Source organism: Prionailurus bengalensis, chromosome A3 (genome assembly GCF_016509475.1).
Source record: "Prionailurus bengalensis isolate Pbe53 chromosome A3, Fcat_Pben_1.1_paternal_pri, whole genome shotgun sequence".
NCBI lineage: Eukaryota > Metazoa > Chordata > Mammalia > Carnivora > Felidae > Prionailurus > Prionailurus bengalensis.
In genome coordinates, this window is record NC_057354.1 from 26,546,623 (window position 1) to 26,568,728 (window position 22,106).

Genomic DNA, 22,106 nt, shown 5'->3' on the forward strand with positions numbered 1-22,106 from the left:
CACAGTCAGATTTGTGTTTTAGAAACATTCTTCCCCTACCACAGGAAGGGTGACTGGAAAAGGACAGGCCTGGTGGAGGGAGACCAGAACAGGAGGCTGTTTTGAGGATCCAGGCCTGGGCTAGGGCAGCAGTGGTGGGAGAGAACAAAGAGGATGATGGGTCCAAGAGAGCTGATGGCACAGGACTCAGAGGCCTTGGGACTGACTGGGCCTTAAGGGAGAATGAGGGACAGCCAGCAGGGATAACTCCTAGGGCTCTGGCTTGACTGAGAAAAGGTAGGCAGGAATAGGCTCTGGGTGGCCGTGGTCATCTCTGGAAATGTCCAGTAGGCAGAGACATCAGGCTTGGATGTTAGACAGCTCTGGGCTGGCTATACAGATAGGACACCCTGAGCATTTAGATGGTCCCTGAAGCCATGGGAATGATTTGCTCCTGAAAAGCATGGAATCCACAAACTCCACAACCTTGTTTTAAAGAAACTTATGAACATTAATGACAGCCATCTTTCAGTGAGCCCTTGAGCCTGTTTGGAAGTGACTGGACTGGATTATCAACCATCCCCTTGCCACACACACACACACACACACACACACACACACACACACACACATTCCTTCCAGCTCTAAAGTACTTTTGTCCTATGATTTTACAGCATCTAGAGATCTCAAGAGACAGAAGTAATACCATTCTGCCATAAACAAAATGTGACCTTGAGGTTATATTGAGTCTTGCCACACTTGGCCTCTGAGAGTCGCCCAACTAACCCAAGTTGCTTAGAGCGTCTAGGTGTTCCTGGGCTTGGTTAATAGATGTGATCCTAAAACCCAGCATGCAAACCAAACACGGGCACACCCTGTTAACACTTCAAGTGCAGGAGTGAAGAGGCATGAAGTGGCATTTGTAGTGACGGAATCCACAGGACAAGGTGACCTTCTATTTGTGTTGTATAGGACTCCATGTTCATATCAGGTCTTGAAAGCTCTGGAAAAGACCCCTGCTTCTGAAGTAAAACAGAACCCAGCTCTGTGAAATGGCTACTGTGAAGCCACAGATAAAGCATGGCTTCATACAGCGATGGGGAAAGGAGACGAGAGGAAGAGGTCACTGTCATTTTTAAATTAATAAACAAGGATACATTTGAGAGTTGAAACCAGATTTTGCGTGAATTCACTAAGAAAGAACCCAACACCTCAGAGCAGTTCTGGCTTGTGGTCAGGCAATGGTCGTCAGATTGCCAGGGTTAGCTCTGTCCCCTCCTCTGCCATTAAAGCCCCGTGGCAGCCCAGAGTCCAGCCCATTGGCACCAGAAAGAAAATGCACAGGAGTTCCCGCGTTCTAGAATGCTACTTGGCCAGTGACTCACAGAGGTTGGAGGTTGAGGGAAGGGGCTGACTACAAGGGCATAAGGAACTGTTCTGTATCTTGTGTCACAAGGTCACTGCATATTAAAGCCACAATGAGATACCATTTTATATACACCAGACATACAAAAATTAAAAGTCAGAGAGTCACAAGTGCCGGTAAGGATGAGGCACAACCAAAGCTCATAATGTGCTGGCAGAAGCTTCAATTCACATGGCCACCTCCGAGAACGATTTGTGATTATCTAGTAAAGTGAGGACTGCACATACCCAAGGACCTAATGGCGCCAGATAAGAAATTCTTGCTCATACACGTTCTCCTGGAGCCAAGTACAAAAACACTTGTGGCAAAAAATGGAAACAACCCACTATCAGGAGAATGGAATACCACATGATTCTCAGAGCGGTAATAATGAATGAATCACAGCTCCAGGCATCAATATGGACAAATCTCATTACGTAAGGTTGAGCAAGTAAAAGCAAATTGCAGCCGTGAGATCCCATTTATATAAAGGTAAAAAATTATGTGAAACCGAAACTATTTTTTTGGACATATATACATAAATGGGAAAACTATAAAGAAGAGTAAGGAAATAATAAAACACCAAACCTAAGACAATGCTTACCTCTGGGGGAGGGGGACACGAAGAACTCGTAAAGATGCAGGTTATGTTCTATTTCTCACACTGCGGGGCGGGGAGGGGGGCATGGGCGTCGGTTTTATTGCTGGTTTCTATACCCTGCACATATATAAAAATTATTCTTCCTATGCATTCAATATTTCGTGTTTTAAATTTGAAGAAATTGTTTTTATTTCAGTTCCACAAATCCTTACTGGACACCGGACACTGGAAGCTGTTGGGAACGTAAACCTGAAAGGGACGTCATCCCTCATCTCATTTTTTTGGCGAAAACAGAACGCACTGAAAGAGGAAAGGGCCTCAGGGAGGGGTCCGGTACCTTGATTTTGGCGCCCAGCATCTCAGCCGCATCCTTCTCCCGTCGCAGGTCCTCCATTTTTTTCTCCTTCTCCTTCAGCAGCCTCATCTTCTCCTCTGCAACCAAGCTGTGGTCCTCTACAATGGCCCGCTTCTCAATCTCCAGTTTTTCTTGCTGTTCCCGCCAGTAATCATCCTTATCATCCCCTTCCTCCTCACCCTCTTCTCCCTCCTCCTCCTCCTCTTCCCCACCCCCACCACTGCCACCACCTTCCCTCCGCTTCTCTCGCCTCTTCCTTCTGCCAATGGACCGTTTTTCCAGCTGGGCCTTGAGCCGAGCAATCTCTTCCTGGAATTCTCGAAGGAGGGCATCTTTAGGGTCCTCGTTGACCCTTGGCTTGTTCTTAATGTTTTTGGCACGGTTGGCGTATCTCAGAGTGGTCAGAGTCTCTTCTACGTTGTACGAGGCAGGTCCCACGTTGGCCACCATTACAGTTTTAGCATTGCCACCAAGAGAATCTTGGAGGAGCCTGGTAAGCTTTGAGTCCCGATACGGAATGTGAGTGCTCTTGCCGTCTACCAGGGCAGAGATGACATTACCTAAGGCTGAAAGGGACAGGTTGATCTTGGTCGCTTCCTTCAATCTTTCTCCTTGTGCACCAGTCTTGGCTTGCCGTTCGCTGCCAGCAAGATCCACAAGGTTCAATTTCCCTACACGGATATGGTTTTCTCCATCAAGGCCCACTTCGCTGCATTCAATGGTGATGACAAAAATTGCATGAGAGCGTGAACTGTGCTCGTTCATGTTGGTAGCACCGACAGAGCGGTTCTGGTTCCCCACATTCATCACGTGCTCTATTTCCTTCACGCTCTTGGTGACGAAGGAAGACAGGTCTTTCACATACACTCCAGTGTCAGGCCTCTCTTTGAGCTCAAGCCTTTTGGTCTGATCCTTTGAGAGCAGATCTCGGATCTCCTCCTGATAGATCTCCAGGTAAGAAGCCCGGACCAGGTACTGTTGATTCTGAGATCGAGAGATATGGGTGAAGATATGATCAAAGGAGTTAGGGATGACCCCTCTTTTCTCAGGGTCACCACGGACTCCTTCCATCGTGTACGTTTTCCCAGTGCCGGTTTGTCCATAGGCAAAAATCGTCCCATTGAAACCCTGCAGGACAGAGTCCACGAGTGGTCGGAACGTCTCATCATAGAGTTCAAACTGCTTGGCATTCCAGTCATAGACTGCGTCGAAGGTGAAGGTCTTGGGCATTTCGTGGGCCACTCCTTTGGGGTTCTTCACTGATACCTGCCCCAGCTTCACATCCACATCCACCACCTTATCATATGAAGCCGCCTTTTCCTTGCCATTCATGGGCCGACAGCGAACCACCACCCTGACGGACTCTGAGCTTTTTAGCTTTGACATGATGAACTCTGGCCGGGTCAACCCCTGAGGGCTATGAATCCAAAATGTCTCAGGAGGCTAAGGTCCTAGAAAAAAAAGCAAAAGTAAGTAAGGACAGTACAGTTGTCACCGGGGGGGGGGGGGGGGGGGGGGGGGGGGGGGGGGGGGGGGGGGGGGGGGGGGGGGGGGGGGGGGGGGGGGGGGGGGGGGGGGGGGGGGGGGGGGGCTGCTCAACAGCACCTGACACACCCACATCACCTTTGTCTTACCAACCTTCTGATGACTACATTAAATGACTTGAAGGGGTGCCTGGGTGGCTCAGTAGGCTCAGGTCATGATCTCACGGTTCGTGGGTCCGAGCCCCATGTCAGGCTCTGTGCCGATAGCTCAGAGCCTGGAAACTGCGTCAGATTTTGTGTCTCCCTCTCTCTCTCTCTCTCTCTGCCCCTCTCCCACTCATGCTCTGTCTCTCTCTTTCTCAAGAATAAACAAACATTAAAAAAAATTTTTTTAGGGGCGCCTGGGTGGCTCAGTCGTCCAACTTCGGCTTAAGTCATGATCTCGTGGTCTGTGAGTTCAAGCCCCGCGTCGGGCTCTGTGCTGACAACGCAGAGCCTGGAGCCTGCTTCAGATTCTGTCTCCCTGGTTCTCTGTCCTTCCCCTACTCATGCTATGTTTCTCTCTCTCTGTCAAAAATAAACATTAAAAAGATTTTTTTTTAAATTTTTTTGATGACTTGAATGCACACTGTAGTTCTTCACCAGGTCTTAACGAGCTGCGGCGGGAAAGGAAAAACTTTAGTCCACCAGTAGTGTGCACAAGCTCGTCCTCCCTCCACCTGGCACTTTATCTCAGACTACAGGTTGTGGCAGCTCAAAACCTTTTCAAAGCCTGGATGATCTTCCATCCTGCAGAACTACTATGGCATCTACAGAGAGCAATTTGGAACCATCTAGCAGTACCTTCTGATGTAGCAGTTGTATTTCTAAGAATTTATCCCACAGATACAAGGATATTCATTGTGGCATCATTTGTGGTAGCGACAGACTACAGCTACAGACTGCCTGGGACCACCCATCAAGAAGGGGCTGATTAAATAAATTAAACATATATAATAGTACATACAGGGGAATCCTATGCAGTTACTGAGAAGAATGTGCTAATCTAAATGTAACCCTATACTAAGATGTGCTGCTAACTGAAAACAGGAGATGGGAAACAGTGTGTACAGAATGGTTAACACTGTGTAAGCATGGGGATACGTGGATGCATGTTTATGTCTGATAGGCAAAACAATATTATTATAAGTATGCACATAAAAGCGGTGACCACAACAACAAAGTGGTAACAGTGGCAGCCTCAGCAGGGGGACTGTGGGCCTAGAGGACTCTCAGGTCAAGAGAGAGAAAAAACTTCACTGTGCACTTGTTTGTGCTGTTTGAATTTCCCATCTCGTGCCCATAATTCTCTTCCACCCTAAAATCATAAACTATGGCTTGTGCAAAATGTATTCAAACAGAGAAAGCACTTATTCAATCAACAAACTTAATACAATCTGAATGCAAATAAGAAAATAGGTGTTAAGAATGTTTTTTAGGGGCGCCTGGGTGGCTCGGTCGGTTAAGCGTCCGACTTCGGCTCAGGTCACGATCTCACGGTCCGTGAGTTCGAGCCCCGCGTCGGGCTCTGTGCTGACCGCTCAGAACCTGCAGCCTGTTTCCGATTCTGTGTCTCCCTCTCTCTCTGCCCCTCCCCTGTTCAAGCTCTGTCTCTCTCTGTCTCAAAAATAAATAAACGTTAAAAAAAAAAAAAGAATTTTTTTTTTTTTTTTCAACGTTTATTTATTTTTGGGACAGAGAGAGACAGAGCATGAACGGGGGAGGGGCAGAGAGAGAGAGGGAGACACAGAATTGGAAACAGGCTCCAGGCTCTGAGCCATCAGCCCAGAGCCTGACGCGGGGCTCGAACTCACGGACCGCGAGATCGTGACCTGGCTGAAGTCGGACGCCCAACCGACTGCGCCACCCAGGCGCCCCAAAGAATGTTTTTTAAGTAACTTCATCTGGTGGTGCCAGAAAACTCGGGGAACAAGAGAAAGGATGATTAAGTGGGTCCTCTGGGAAGGGGAAGAGAGCAAACAGATCAGAGTAAAGAGGTATGTATGAGGACCTCAAATTCCCAGAAACCTTGGTGTGGGTTTTTGGGGTTTTTTTAATAGGTAATTCTCATGCTTCTTGATTCAAATCGCTCTTCAGTGACAGGTCCCTTCGCCTCACGTGCTCTCTAGCCACCCAAGTCCCTGCCCACACAGCAAGTATTATTAGCTTTTTAATCTTCCTGAGCCAGTTTATGCATAGCAAGCAAATATGTTTAATACATACTTACCCTCCCCCCCTTTTTAAGTTTCTTTATTCAAGCAAATCTCCACACCCAACGTGGGGCCTGAAGATCAAGAGTCACGCGCTCCTCCAACCGAGCCGGCCAGGCGCCCACTTGTCCCCTTCCTTTTTAACACAAGCGTAGAAGGTTATACACAGGAACAACAGTGTCCAGCACCTTGCCTTCCTCAATAACAACATAACTTGGAGTCTGTTCGCTCAGTAGACACAGAGTTGCCTTATTCCTTACGACAGCAGCAAAATATCCCACCGTACGGCAGCTTAAGTTCTAGTATTAAGCTGTTTCTGGTATTATTGTGAAAAAACTGGAACCACATCCTTGCATGTGTGAGCAAGTATAGCTGTAAGTTAAATTTCTAGGTGTGCACCTGCCGGCTCACAGGATATATGCATTTGTAATTTTAATAGACACTTAGAACAGTGATAACAATTTCTTTTTAGTTGTGAGGATGACCTATTCCCTGCCAACAAAGGAGTGGCAGAATGTGAAGCAGTGACGGGCCGTTCTAGGCAAATGTGCTGCAGGTTAATACAGAGTCAACGTGTTCCCCCACTAAGCTTTTATAAAAGATTCTTCTGCTGCTAAGCACACGGAAACACAAAAATTTACTTTTCATACTTCTCTAGTTGTTAGATGTAATAAAATAATGTCTAGAATGAAGAACCAGAAAACCTCTTACCCTCTCTGAACCCATTTTCTTTAAAATTGGTAAAAGAGGGATAATGCTCCTTCCTGGTGGATGATCGTGACACTAGGCAGTACTTACAAAGGTGGAAGCACTTTATGAACTAACATAAAGCGGAATTAAAATTAACTAATACAGATTCATCCAAAACCTTTGTCAAACGATCATTCCAGAGATGACTAGTGAGCCCTAACTTTTATTCTCTTGTTCAGTTTTATAGTTATCACCCTGAAAAAAATCAGATTAAACTGAGATCCAAATACTTAATCCATGTTCAATTAGAAGTGAAGCTCCAGCCATTTAAAGAAAAGCATGTAAGACAGTCCCTTGTTCATCACTTTCTATACGCTATTACAATTTTGTCTGATGATAAGAAAGAACTAGACGTTAGAATGGCCAGTCTGGTCTCCCTTTCTCTTCCAGGGCAATGGCCCCCAAGCTACCACTGCAGCTGATCCTTTGCCTGTCTCTACCTCCATGTCAGCAGAGACCTGCAAAAGTCAGGGGCCAAGCTCAAACCCCAAGCCCCTGAGCCTCCCATGGGGAGGCCTCTGCTGCAGCACATGGAATGGTTTAGACAAGATCCCATAGACTTGGAGTAAGAAACGTAAGGGAGGGAGGCTGGCCGGCTCAGTGGGAGGAGCATGTGGCTCTTGATCTCGGGGTCATGAGTTTGAGCCCCATGTTGGGTGGAGAGTACTTAAATAAATAAAACTTAAAAAAAAAAAAAAAAAGGAAAGAAAGAAAAGGGACGGCTGGGTGGCTCAGTCGGTTAAGCGTCCGACTTCGGCCCAGGTCATGATTTCACAGTTCATGGGTTCGGCTCCACGTCGGGCTCTGTGCTGACAGCTCGGAGCCTGGAGCCTGCTTCAGATTCTGTGTCTCCCTCTCTCTCTGCCCCTCCCCTGCTCATGCTCTGCCTCTCTCTCTCTCTCTCTCTCTCTCTCTCTCTCTCAAAAATAAATATTTATAAAAATTTTTAAATAAAATAAAATAAAAAATTTTTAAAGGAAACATAAGGGGGGTAAGAGGAGAATGGGTCAGAGGAGAGACCAATTTTTCTGCATTACAGAAGAGGCAGAGCTGTCCAGCTTTTACCTATCAAAACAAGGTGGCCCCGAGCCTGTTTAAAAAAATGAAAAGGTCCACCGCAGAGTGACCGTATATTTTTTGCGCTCTTCCAAATGATAAAAACAAAGGAACAATAATGACCTACAATCATGCTTAAAATGTTTCAAAAAGAAGGAATTCCCAAAGCCCGAGTCCTCTTAATTAAATCTCAACTCAGAACACAGAACAATACCATTTTTTTGCTGAGCTCGCTGAGCTCGACTGCACGAGTCACGTATTGTTGCCATACTGCTTCAGGAAGATGGGCTAATTTAATTTCCTGCCACCAGGGCTTAAAAACTTGCTCTGGGTCCTCCTCAGAGGAGAGGGTTTTCTTGGAAGGATGCCCTGACGCTCTTTCTTTGCTTTATTACCTTCCTTACTCTTCTTCTAGCCAGTCTAATTACAGTGATAAATCTTTAAAGGAACTCACAGCATTGCCAGGAAAGAAGCAACCACAGGTCAGCAGCTCGTCACCTTCATCCTGAATAGCTTTTCTGTTAGAACTGATCATTCCGACGTTAACAACCACCATCTGAATGGCCACTACCCACGAAAAGCTGAGTTTCTTCCTAACTTCACCACTTTTGTCCGCTGAGGAAGTCAGTTACGCATTTCTCATGGCGGTCACACGCTTCCAGATCATTCTCCAGCTCTTATACTTGGGTGAATGCACCCTCATCTTTGCTGGTTGTCACGGATTCTTACCTCAAATTCTAGAAGTAAGTGTGGATTGGATTCTCACTAACTATTGGCTTCCTATAGAGATTCTAGGACAGAAGTCTCAAACTGGTTACATTCTTCTACCTGAAGCATTTTATTTAGCCCATTTTATTTGTTTAAATAAAAAAAAAAAAGCCTCAGCAATTCCACTTCTATTTATGTGTATGTCCTAGTGAAAAACCTTTGAATGTGTACACAAGGAAACATGGACAAGGATGCTTCCTGCAGCATGTTAAAATAGAAAAGCTGGAAACAACCTAAACCAGGGGAATTGAAAAATAGCATATGGTGTAATCATATCATACACACTATACTATTCAGTAGGAAAAAGGAATACATTAGAGCAGGGGTTAGCAAGCTCTAGCCCAGGGGCCAAATCCGGCCCACATCCTGTTTTTGTAAATAAAATTTTATTGGAACATAGCCATACCTCCTCTGTTTACACATTACCTATGGCTGCGTTAGCTATAAAATATCAGAGTTGAGTAACAGAGACGGTCTGGCTCAGAAAACCTAAAATATTTACTGCCTGAACTTTTACAGAAAAGTCTGCCAAGCCTGAATTAGACTTATATATGTTTACATGGATAAATAAACAGGCTGAGTGAAAAAGCAAGTACAGAGTGATAATTATGATTAAAAATTTATAAAACAACAAAAAATTTATAAAATAATATGGTGCTCATAGAGCTGCATTTGTAAGTATTAAAAAATGGGATAGAAAGATATACAACAATTTATGATAGCAGCTGCCCAAACTGGGCAGGGTGAGAGGTGGAGAATGGGATTAAAAATGGGAAGGATATTTTGGAGCGCCTGGGTGGCTCAGTCAATTGAGTGTCCGACTCTTGATTTCTGCTCAGGTCATGATCCCAGGGTCGTGGGGTCAGCCCCACAGAGGGCTCTGCTTGGAGCATGGAGCCTGCTTGGGATTCTCTTTCTCTCTCTCTCTCTCTCTCTCTCTCTCTCTCTCTCCCCCCTTCTGCCCCTTTCTCCTGCTCATGCACTCTTTCTCTCTAAAATTGAAAAAAATTTTTAAATAATGGGAAAGATATTTCAATTTCATCTTTAATATTTTATCATTCCTCTTAAAAAAATAGAACAGGGTGGGGTGCCTGGCTGGCTCAGTTGGTGGAGCATGTGACTCTTGCTAAGGGTGATGAGTTCAAGCCCCACATTGGGAGGTGAGTTTACTTCAAACAAAAAACAACCAAATAAAACAAACAAACAAAAACCCCAGGGAAATGAGGCTTGAAGAAAATAAGAGAAAATGTTAACTGCTATCAATCCTGATTGTTTCCCATATTATTCTCTGAATATGTAAAAATTTGTTTTCTCAAAAAGAAAAAAAAAAAAAAAACACACCAATTTCACATTAAAAAACAAACAAACCAGGTTTGGGGCACCTGAATGGCTCAGTCAGTTAAGCATGCAACTCCTGACTTCAGCTTAGGTCACGATCTCATGGTTGTGAGATCGGGCCTGTGTCGGGCTCTGCACTGATGGTGTGGAGCCTGCTTGGGATTCTCTCCCTCTGTCTCTGCCCCTCCCTCCCCTACCCCACCCTCCCACTCATGTGCGCACTTGCACATATATGCTCACACTCTCTCTCTGAATAAATAAATAAACTTAAGTTTCTTTAATAATAAAAAATAAAAATAAGGTAAAAAAAAAAAAAACAAAACAGGTTTTCTGCTTCTCTTGAAGAATAGGAGTATCTGACAGCCCCTAGCCCATGACCCAAATGGTAGCAATGGGAACTGAGAAAACACCTGCCACTTTGGAGAGCCCAGCCTCTCCAATCTGCCCCAACCCCGCTCTCTACAGTCACACCCAACATGCTTTGCCCATTTGTATTTCCTGCCTGGCTCCTATAGGCATCTCTGTCTATAACCAAATTCACGTATACATGATCTGATTACGAAAGGCCTGGGGGCACCTGGGTGGCTCAGTCGGTTAAGCGTCCGACTTCGGCTCAGGTCACGATCTCACGGTCTGTGAGTTCGAGCCCCACTTCAGGCTCTGTGCTGACAGCTCAGAGCCTGGAGCCTGCTTCGGATTCTGTGTCTCCCTCTCTCTCTGACCCTCCCCCGTTCATGCTCTGTCTCTCTCTGTCCCAAAAATAAATAAACATTAAAAAAAAAAAAAAACTTAAAAAAAAAAAAAGGCCTGCCATGCAAGCCTTTTTTTTTTTTTAAGAGGAGGTTTTCTTTAGACCTTTATCTTTTTAAATTGTTTTTAAATGTTTAATTTTGAAAGAGAGAGAGACAGAATGTGAGTGGGGGAGTGGCAAAGAGAGAAGGAGACACAGAATCCGAAGCAGGTTCCAGGCTCTGAGCTGTCGTCACAGAGACTGACGCGGGGCTCGAACACACAGACTGCGAGATCATAACCTAAGCCAAAGTCGGATGCTTAACCGACTGAGCCACCAGGTGCCCCTAGACCTTTATCTTTTTTTTTTTTAATGTTTTCATTCATTTTTGAGAGAGAGAGAGAGCCCGAGCAGGGTAGCGGAAGAAAGCGAGGGAGACAGAGGATCTGAAGTGGGCTCTGCGCTGAGAATGGAGAGCCCGATGCAGGGCTCGAACCGAGAGATCATGACCTGAGCCGAAGTCAGATGCTTAACCAACTGAGCCACCAGGCTCCCCTAATCTACCTTTTTAAATGACACTTACCAAGGGTCTGTAATGGCATGGAAAATGCTTATCACAAATGAAAAAGCAGTTTACAAAACTGAACGCATGCAATCACAATTATATAAAAATAAGTCCCATCAAAACATCAATAGTGATCTATTCTTTAGTGAGCATGTGGTATCTTCAAAGGGGAAAAAAATAAAGGTCTGACAATTTACCAGAAACAGCCCTGCAAGGCGGAGCAATCTGCAGGTGCACAGAGTGCATGCTAATGCATCTTTAATCAATGCATTCCAATGCAGTGTCCTCTAAGATCAGACCAGGCAACCACCTGCCAACCGCCCTGGCCTGGAGTTCAAGGACTCAGAGGATCTGAAAGGCAGCTGAAGCCACAGATCACATGGGCCATCTGAGAAACACTGCAACTCTCGGGCAAGAAGATAAAGCAGCTCCCTATTAACCAGGCTTAAGCCAACTCCCTGTGCAAGTTTCTCTCAAGGGAAGTGGCTGTTTTCTACTCTGTATCTACCTCATCACCATCAACACTACTCTCACAACCAGCGCTGTTTTGAAGTATCAGAGAGCAAGCCCAATTCTGGGTCTCCCATTAATGGGAGTTACACAATTTTTGAAACAAGATTATTCATCTCTTGTTGAAAAATAACATCACTGAGGAACTTTTGAAAGGACATTGGGGGGTGCCTGGGTGACTCAGTCAGTTAAGCATCGAGCTCTTGATTTTGGCTCAGGTCATGATCTCACAGTTTGTGACATTGAGCCCTGAGTCAGGCTCTCCGCTGACAGAACAGAGCCTGTTTGGGATTCATTCTCTCCCACTTTCTCTCTGCCCCTCCCCTGTGCTCACATGCATGTGCAAGTTCTCTTTCTCCCCCTCTAAAAAAAAAAAAAATGTTTAAACATGTTTAAAAATGTTTAAAAGGACATTGGATTTGGGGCACCTGGGTGGCTCAGTCGGTTGAAAGCCAGACTTCAGCTCGGGTCATGATCTCGCAGTTCACGAGTTTGAGCCTCATGTCAGGCTCTGTGCTGTCAGCTCAGAGCCTGGAGCCTGCTTTGGACTCTGTGTCTCCCTCTCTCTCTGCCCCTCCCTAGCTCACGCTCTGTCTGTCTGTCTGTCTCTCTCAAAAATTAAAAAAAATAATAATAATAACTTAAAAAAATAACATTGGATTTGTGTTGAGGGAACAGTTCTATATTTGCTTATATGTGCATAAAATATATTTTAAGGGATGTTCATGAGCCAGATAACAACACTGGCTGCCTATAAGGAAAGAGCTATACGGCGTGGGGTAAGAGCAGGAGGGAGACTTTGCATGTATCCCCTTTAGACCTCTTGGGTTTTGACTAGTGGGAATATACTGTGTGGTCAGAAAAATAAAATTAGGGGAAAAAGGAGATGGGAAAATTTTGTGAAATTAATTAGTAAAGTAATATCCAATTGTTAAAACTCATTATTTTCTTCCTTTCATCTACCCAGTTTTACTGACCACCATGAATATAAGGTAGTAAAAATGTTTTGGGGTGCCTGGCTGGCTCAGTCAGTGGAGCATGTGACTCTTGATCTCAGGGTCGTGGGTCTGAGAGCCAGGCTGGGCATCAAGATGGAAGGAAGGAAAGAAGAAAGAGAGGCAGGAAGGGAAAGGAAATGTTTTAACTGATGAACACAGGGCCCTAGTAGTAAAAATACTTATCTCAACTTTATGGTGAAGTGTCTAAAAGAGCTTCCATGAGGTCTACAGTACTAGACTCTTGAACATTCTAATGTCATTGTAGCAAGTCATGTAGTCTCCGCCCTAAAGGCATTTAGACCAAAGGTTAATAAAATACAGTCTGTTGTTATTACAGGTACTATTTATAACCACATAATTGTGTGAATTGTCTAAAAACTTTCAAGCTGTCCCTTACAGTACGTATAAGAGCCACAGCATCTCAAACTGGCACAGATTATTTGCTAACAGTTGAGTAATCAATATCTTGAATCAAACAGTCAATCAATCCATTGAAGTGTAATAGTCAAAACGTAACACTCCCTTCAAACAGCAACTCCATTTCTTGGAATTATTTTAAGGATCTAATTAAGGACATCAATCCCTGAATATATATGCAAGATGCACACACATGTTTGTATTTATTACAGCACCACCTATAACCACCTAAATACTCATCAGTAAAGGACTGGTTAAGTTATAACACATCTCTACAATGGGAAATTATGCAGTCATTAAGAATGGCAATAAACCTCTAAGTATTTACATCTAGGAAGATATTCGTGACATTTGGCTGAGTGAAAAAAAAAGCAGGCTACCAAAGAGAAGAGCTACTGTGACGTGATTTATGTTTACATGTGTACACGCACATGTACAGAAAAAGACGTGAGGGAAACAGGGTAAAGTCATGGTTAAAAACATGAGCTTTATTATTTTTTTTAACTTTATTTATCTATTTTGAGAGAGACAGAGACGGTGCAAGTTGGGGAGGGGCAGAGAAAGAGGAAGAGAGAGAATCCCAAGCAGGCTCTGTGCTAAAAGCATGAGCTTTAGTGTCCAACACGTCAGGGTTTTAATTTCTGCACTGCCACTTAGCTACAAAATCTTGACAAAGTTACCTCAGTCATATTTTCTTACATAAAATGCAGTTAATAACACATACCTTAAAGAACTGTTCTAAGGATTAAATAAACTAATAAATTAATGCTCAGTGCTTAGCCTAGTGCAAGATTAGTAAAGTTAATTTACTCTGGGACTGAGCTTGCAAGTGATTTTTTTTTTTTTTTTTTTTGCTTCCTTTGGCCTTTTTGACAGCTGCATATATTTTGTTTCTTATAATCAAGAAGGGGGATGGCAATGAAGCTATTGTTTCCTTGGGGGGGAAAAGTCTAGCAACTTGATTTCAGATTAAGTGTTTTAGGAAGACAGGCTACTTATCTGGAAAGAAACCTACAAAGGTTACATACAAGAACCCTAAACAAATAAATTCCTGCCCTGAATTCAAACTGGCACCATGCATGCCCTGTCATTTGATAACCCAAACAGGCAGACAAAGAAAGCATTTATTTAGACGGAAAAAGTGGGAAAGAAATCCTTTCTTTTTTTAATCCAGTTGTGAAACATTCAGAAAATACATTCATAAAAATATAGTCAAATCTAGAGGCTACTTCTTATTAGGATCAGTGTAGGTCTGAGGTTTTGTCATATTCGACACTTGCAATTCACAGTATATCAAGAGCTTAACGTATATTCCTCTTCTAATCCTCAACATCACCTTATGAGGAATAGGTATTAGCCTCATTTTAAAAATAAGGATGGGAGGCTCAGAGAAATTAATTTGCCCAAGGTCTCAGAGCAATTAAGTGGAACAATCAGGATTCAAAACTAGGCTTATCTTATTTAAAGGCCTACCTATAAACTTATTCTTAATACACACATATATATGCATATGTACATGTGTATATCAATATATGCATAGATTAAAACAATTCAGGCTGTACAGTAATGAGCAAGTAATCTTCCCCCGACCCCTGGGGAAATACTCAATGCATACCTAAGCATTAATATATCTGTATTGCTCGCCCATCTTTTTTTTTTTTTTTTTTTTTTTTTTAACTCAAGTGGAAGTATACTACGTACTGTTCTCCATCTTACTTTATAGATCCTGGAAGCAATTTCTGCACTACCACCACCCCCCTCCTTCAAACAGCTGCCTAGACATCACAGTGTGGTTGATGGGGCGCCTGGCTGGCTCAGTCAGTAGAGCATGTGACTCTTGATCTCAGGGTCATGAGTTCCAGCCCCAAGTTGAGTGTAGACTTTACTTAAAAAAATAAATAAATAAAATGAATTTTTAAGGTGTTTGATTATTCCACTACCGGGACGTCTTCTCATGGTTCCTGGTCTTTTGCTACTGCAAACGATGCCGTAGTGAATATCCTGAACATACACCGTTAGCTACAGGTAGGAGTAATTAGCAGGATCCATTCCTAGACCTGTAAAAGCTATGCAGGTTCCTTTTTGACAGAGGGCGCCATCTACCCCCTCCCCAGGCTGTCTCACTAATCCCCCCACCGCCAGTGCACCCTGTTGCCCACACCAGCCCAACACACAGAACTTACACTCTGAACCACCACTAGACTATGAAGCCAGAACAGCCTTCCTTCCAGGAACTTCTCATTCCAAGTACTCATCCAGGAAAGAAGTGAAGTTGTTTCTCTGCTAAAAATGTATACACTCTGGGGCGCCTGGGTGGCTCAGTCGGATAAGCGTCCGACCGGCTCAGGTCATGATCTCGCAGTCCGTGAGTTCGAGCCCCGCGTCGGGCTCTGTGCTGACAGCTCAGAGCCTGGAGCCTGTTTCAGATTCTGTGTCTCCCTCTCTCTGACCCTCCCCTGTTCATGCTCTGTCTCTCTCTGTCTCAAAAATAAATAAACGTTAAAAAATTTTTTTTAAATAAATAAAAATAAAAATGTATACACTCTTTTGATGTAAGACAGTTAAATCAACCAAATATAACATTTGGTGCTTGATGGGGGCCCTTTTTGGATCTTGAGCCAAATGAACCAACTATTACAAAATGTATGAGACAATCGAGCAAATTTGCACACCAGATATTAGGTGGTTAAAGAATTATCGTTACCTTTTTTTAGGTGTGAAAATGGTGCTCTTTAGAAAAAGTTCTTACTTTAGGCATACACGTAAAAGTGTTTTCAGATAAAGTTACGTACTGTGTGCCAGAGTGGGGTGGGGTGCACGGGAGATTGTAGGTAGAACAGAAGTGCCGTGTGCTGATAACTGCTGGAAGTGGGTAATGGGTTCATGGTTCATTATATTAGTCTATTTTTATGCACGCTTGACATTTTCCAAAATGAAAAAAAAAAATGCCTTCTGACCAATGGCTTTTTTTCTTTTTCTACTTTTAAGAAATTTTTAATTGTGGTAAAAAAAAACCCTACACTTATATACAAAATGTACCCTCTGAACCACTTTTAAGTGTACAATCCAGTGCCAACTACATCCACATTGTAACAGAGCTCTAGAACTTTTTCATCGTGCCAAACTGAAACTCTATACCTATCAAGCAGAAACTTCCCATTTCCCCCTTTCCCCAGCCCCTGCAAACCACCATTCTGCCTCTGTGTTGTGGCATGTGACAAGATCACCTTGTTTTTTTGAGGCTAAATAATATCCTATTGTGTGTATATGCCACATTTTCTTTATCTACTGGTCTGTCCAGGGACATTTGGGCAACTCCCACCTCTTGGCAATTGTGAGTAATGCTGTAGTGAACATGGGTGTGCGCAATGACTTTTCTTTTTTTAACAATTTTATTTTCTGTTTATTTTATTTGAAGTTTATTTGTTGTGAGAGACAGAGAGAGAGAGAGAGAGAGAGAGAGAGAGAGAGAGAGAGAGAACCCCAAGCAGGCTCCACACTGCCAGCACGGAGCCCCATGTGGGGCTCGAACTCATGAGTTATGAGATCATGACCTGGGCCAAAATCAAGAGTCAGAGGCTTAACTGACTGAGCCACCCAAGCGCCCCTCAGTGACGTTTCATTTTAATCAGACTGCCATTCAGCTGGGTAGAGAGCCAGAGCAAAATCGACATTTAAAAGAGGGAAGTGGCCTGGAGTAATGAAAAGAGACATTCAGGTACACGTGAGATTGAAACCCAGTGCTACCATTCCTAGCTCTGGAACCCGGCACAAGTTCCTTCTGAGACTATTTGCTTGTCTGTGAAATGGGAAGACCACCAATACCCTGCCACATGGAGTTGTCTGAGCATCAGAGGAGACAAGCATTACGGGGCCTGGCCCACAGGAGGTGCTTCTGCCCTGACCCAATCTGGAGGAGAAAAGCCCTGAGCAGGGGAGAGGGCAGTAACATGGCACACCGGGTTAATAAGTGGCAAAATACGCAGAAACCAGGTCTGCCTGGCTCCAAAGTTCATGGCCTTTTTCCTACACCAGCCCTAAATATCAGTCATCTGATTGTCTCTTCACGATTTTTACCATTTCCATGAACCACCTGTACTATTATTTACTCAAGGTTTTTCTTTAAATCTACTTTCTTCTAACACAAAGAAACTTTGTATCACTAGCATGAATAGAAAATCAGTATCACTTACTATACACAGAAGGTAACTATGAAAATAAATATAAGGACACACAATAACGTCACTAAATGCTAGCTAGATACTATGGCTTACCTAAGGGCTGACGGTCTGATCTCTCTTGGTTAGAAAACCAACTTAGCAAGTGTTAAGAAATAGATGGGAACCACACAAATGTTCTCCTTGTCATAGCCAGAAGAAAGTTTAAAAGGGAATAACGCGGGGCGCCTGGGTGGCTCAGTCGGTTAAGCCTCAGACTTCGGCTCAGGTCACGATCTCGCAGTCCGTGAGTTCCAGCCCCGCGTCGGGCTCTGTGCTGACTGCTCAGAGCCTGGAGCCTATTTCGGATTCTGTGTCTCCCTCTCTCTCTGACCCTCCCCCGTTCATGCTCTGTCTCTCTCTGTCTCAAAAATAAATAAACGTTTAAATAAATAAATAAATAAAATTAAAAAAAAAAAAAAGGGAATAACGCTAACAACCTCATCCTAATCCATGTCATTCAATATAATTTTGGATGCTGTACTGAGTGCGACCTAAAATCTTCTCCTGTTCTACCTGGTTTAACGCTGCAGAATCTAACCCCATCTAGATCCCCCCAAATCAGAATCCCATTGTATTGAGACTTCTGATGATTTGCGTGTATACTCATGTTGGAGAAGCTCGCCCTACATGTGCCACCTCTATAGCAAACAGTTCCCAAAGCTGACGAAGCAGAATCTCCCATAAATCATAGAACTTATTTCAGTAATTGAGGAGTTAAATGTTTTTTAAAAATCCCTCTCCAAAAGTCCACAGTTGTCACGGTGCACTGTCCAATTCCACAATGATATGCTTGCTCTCATAGTGAGAGCTCGTGCAGTGCACAAACCTGATAATGTATGTACAGTATTTCCAGTCAATGTCACCAGCCAACAGCCTGCTCAGGGAACGGAGGGTTTACATAGGCCCGTGTTCTGGGTCTTATACAGTAGGAATTCTGTATCAAAAAGAAAATGCAGGAGAAGGAGCAAAGAAGGCTGAGAAAAACTATGAAAAGATACTTTATGGGGCTCCTGGGTGGCTCAGTCGGTTAAGCGGCCAACTTCAGCTCAGGTCATGATCTCGAAGTCCATGAGTTCGAGCCCCGCGTCAGGCTCTGTGCTGACAGCTCAGAGCCTGGAGCCTGTTTCAGATTCTGTGTCTCCCTCTCTCTGACCCTCCCCTGTTCATGCTCTGTCTCTCTCTGTCTCAAAAATAAATAAACGTTAAAAAAAAAAAAATTAAAAAAAGATACTTTATGGTATGGGAATTATATCTCAACAAAGTTGTTTTTTTTTTAACACTTTTGGAGGATCCCAATAAAATTTTTTTAAAATTTTTTTTTTCAACGTTTATTTTATTTTTGGGACAGAGAGAGACAGAGCATGAATGGGGGAGGGGCAGAGAGAGAGGGAGACACAGAATCGGAAACAGGCTCCAGGCTCTGAGCCATCAGCCCAGAGCCTGACGCGGGGCTCGAACTCACGGACCGCGAGATTGTGACCTGGCTGAAGTCGGACGCTTAACCGACTGCGCCACCCAGGCGCCCCAGGATCCCAATAAAATTTTAAGAAGGAAAACATACGGTTCTCCTTTAGAACTTTGAAAATTCTAACCTTCCCCAAACCATCTATTTATTTATTAGAATTGTTCTCTTTTTTTTTTTTTTAATTTTTTTTTTCAACGTTTATTTATTTTTTGGGACAGAGAGAGACAGAGCATGAATGGGGGAGGGGCAGAGAGAGAGGGAGACACAGAATCGGAAGCAGGCTCCAGGCTCTGAGCCATCAGCCCAGAGCCTGATGTGGGGCTCGAACTCACGGACCGCGAGATCGTGACCTGGCTGAAGTCGGATGCTCAACCGACTGCGCCACCCAGGTGCCCCAGTTCTCTTATGAGGCTGAGAGAGAGAAGCAAAGATGTTCATTAGGGCCCGTTATGTCATTGTAAAAGTCTGGAAACAAGTGCCCAATGCCAGGGAAAGTTTACTAGTTTATAACTACTAAACATGGAAACATGGTTCTGAAATATGAAATGAACATTTCCAGATGCAACATGAAAGGTAACGCTTTGAGTGTACATTTATCTAAGAACATATCTACAAGTAGACAAGAATGCCGAAATTGAGTTAGAATACCATTTTCATAGGCAACTCCTCTCCACCAAATTGTAGTAAAATGTCTGCCTTTCCAACTTTATTTAGACATTGCCTTGTTAAAAATGTGATTTAAGGAGGCTGCCTTTGTAATTAAAATTTTTAATTAAATAATCTAAAGAAATCATCAGAAATGCAGACAAAGGTTTACACAAAGATAATCATCAAGATGTTCTCTGTGGCATTATTTATAATATTTAACATTGAAACTAGCCTAAATGACAATAGGGGAAATAGGTAAGAATTGTACATCCACTAGATAAAATATATTTAGGGATATCTTTGCCTTTGGATAGTAAGATGTTACAGTGGTTAGTTTTGGGCAGTAGGACTTAAAGTGACTCTTTAAAAAAAATTTTTTTTAATGTTTATTTATTCTTTGAGAGAGAGAGAGAGAGAGAGAGAGAGAACACGAGCAGGGGAGGTGCAGAGGGAGACACAGAATCTGAAGCAGGCTCTAGGCTCTGAGCTGTCAGCACAGAACCTGATGCAGGGCTCGAATTCACGAACCACGAGATCATGACCTGAGCCAAACTCAGACGTTTAACCAACTGAGGCACCCAGACACACCTAAAGTGAATCTTTCAAAGCATTTTTTTTTTTTTTAGGTTTTATTTTTAAGCAATCTCCATGCCCAGCATGGGCCTTGAACTCATAACCCCGAGATCAAGAGTCCCATGTTCCACTGACTGAGCCAGCCAGGTGCCCCAAAGTGAATCTTAAGTTGGACCTTTTCAGGACTTTCCTCATTTTTCCTCAACAGAAATTCATTATTTTTATAAACAGGAAAAAAAATGCTATTAAAAAATGCTGCCAACTGAAGAAATAAGGAAGGAAAAACACGATATATTTCTTAGGCTAGAATCTGACTGGTTACTGCAGATCTTGCAAAACCAGTAACTATTTCCACCAAGAACAATCTTCTTGTGGTTATCTTAAGTAACCTGAGCTGATATTTTATCTTACCTGAATGGAATCTTTTGTGATTTACTAGCTAGATTTTTCTTTTTCTTTTTTCTTTCTTTTTTTTTTTTTTTGCTTAGGTTACTGAAATGTGTTATAAAGTAATGATTACTGCAATCCACTACACTGCTGGAGACCATTCCATGAGCTTCTAATTTCCATTGACTTTATTCGCACACAACAGCCCCGAAGCAGGCAGTTCCTGGAACCTCTGCTGAAGGTGATGTGAAGGACCCCAGAGTAGGTAAGAGCATGATAATCTGCTCTAATTCCTTGTTCCCTTGGACCCGCTTCCACTTATACACCATGTTCAAATATGACAAAATGCAAGTGCTGCAAATATCCTGCCAAAAACTGTAAAAATAAAACCACACCCACCATAATGATCACTGGTGCTCTCTAATGCAAACTCTGATTTAAATAAATCAGCATACTAAAGATAGATCTGCTTGTGTGTGAAGAGCTCAATGCCTGCAGTGTGACAAAGTGAGGAGACACAATGTGTCACCAGGACTAGTTGAGCCTTAAACAGAAACATCCCCAGCTGCAATGCAGATGTGTGAGGCTGATAAGATGAGCTGATGGCAATCACGGATCTCTGGCGGCCCAGAAATGTGCTTTAAAAGCCCCACCCTGGAAGGCCTGGGTGAAAGCCCAGCATGAAGTCACCAAGAAAGAAAATACCACTCAACTCCACACTCAGTCTTCCAGGCAGGGCTGGAAGAGCCTTGGAAAGCTGTTCCAGGTCCTTATTTTGTATATATTGAGACTGAGACTCTGAGACTGAGAGAGAGAGGGAGAGAGAGAGAGAGAGAGAGAGAGAGACTGCGACTGAGAGCCAGAGACGTTGAATTACTTGCCTCAGGTCACACAGCAAGTGGCAGAATTGCTACCAGAATCCTTGCCCCACCCCACCTGATCCCACTGCCTTTTCACACCAGAATTTCCTGTGACCAAGAAACCTAAGATTCTACGGGCATACCTTGACCAAGAAATCTTTCTAAGACTTTAAGCTCTGAGATAAGGAGATGTTGAAAGGAAAACCATGAGGCCACAGGGCAGAGAGGGAAAACTGAGGCATCCTTTGCAGCCAGTCAGCGGGTGGTATGGGACTTTGGCTGCCCTCTTCTCGGCCCAGATATTGTCACCACCATCAAGAAACAGTGTAGGGTCAAATGACTCAGTACAGGCTCGCAGTTCCTACCCACATCAGCTGTTCGGCCTTGAGTGTTGGACTGTTAAGAAGTGTGAGAGGTGCTTATCTTATAAATTGCATATCTGTTTCTTGACTATGGGTCAAGTGACTGACATCCATCTCATTCAGTTAAAATAGCTCAAGGGTTCTTCCCCTGATTTCCTCAAACATTCTTTCAAGTCACTTTCTCAGCAGCATGTAACATTAGTATCACGTACAGAAGAGAACGGCTCTGGACAAGACAGCAGGGACGGACTGCTCACCTGGAAAACCCAGCGGCAGAAAGAGCAAAGGATCCGGGGACGTTATGGGAATTTTCTGTGCCTCTGCTTTCCTCTTCTGGAAAGTGGGATTCGTAACAGTACCCATGGTCAGGGTTGCTATGAGGACTG

The 22,106-nt window shown here is 43.6% G+C and overlaps 1 protein-coding gene across 2 annotated transcripts in view; it reads right to left on the reverse strand.

Annotated features, from left to right (window-relative positions):
• Window positions 1-22,106, reverse strand: part of KIF3B (kinesin family member 3B) — a 42,763-nt gene that overhangs the window by 15,054 nt on the left and 5,603 nt on the right. The window contains exons 1-2 of one of the 2 annotated variants that reach the window (XM_043602610.1): window positions 8,334-8,536; window positions 2,323-3,791 (exon numbers count right to left, since the gene is read on the reverse strand). In XM_043602610.1, coding sequence (XP_043458545.1) covers window positions 2,323-3,726 — 1,404 coding nt within the window. In that variant the 5' untranslated portion in view covers window positions 3,727-3,791; window positions 8,334-8,536. Of the gene's footprint in view, window positions 1-2,322; window positions 3,792-8,333; window positions 8,537-22,106 lie in introns of those variants that run through there. The other variant, XM_043602609.1, reaches the window with a different exon arrangement.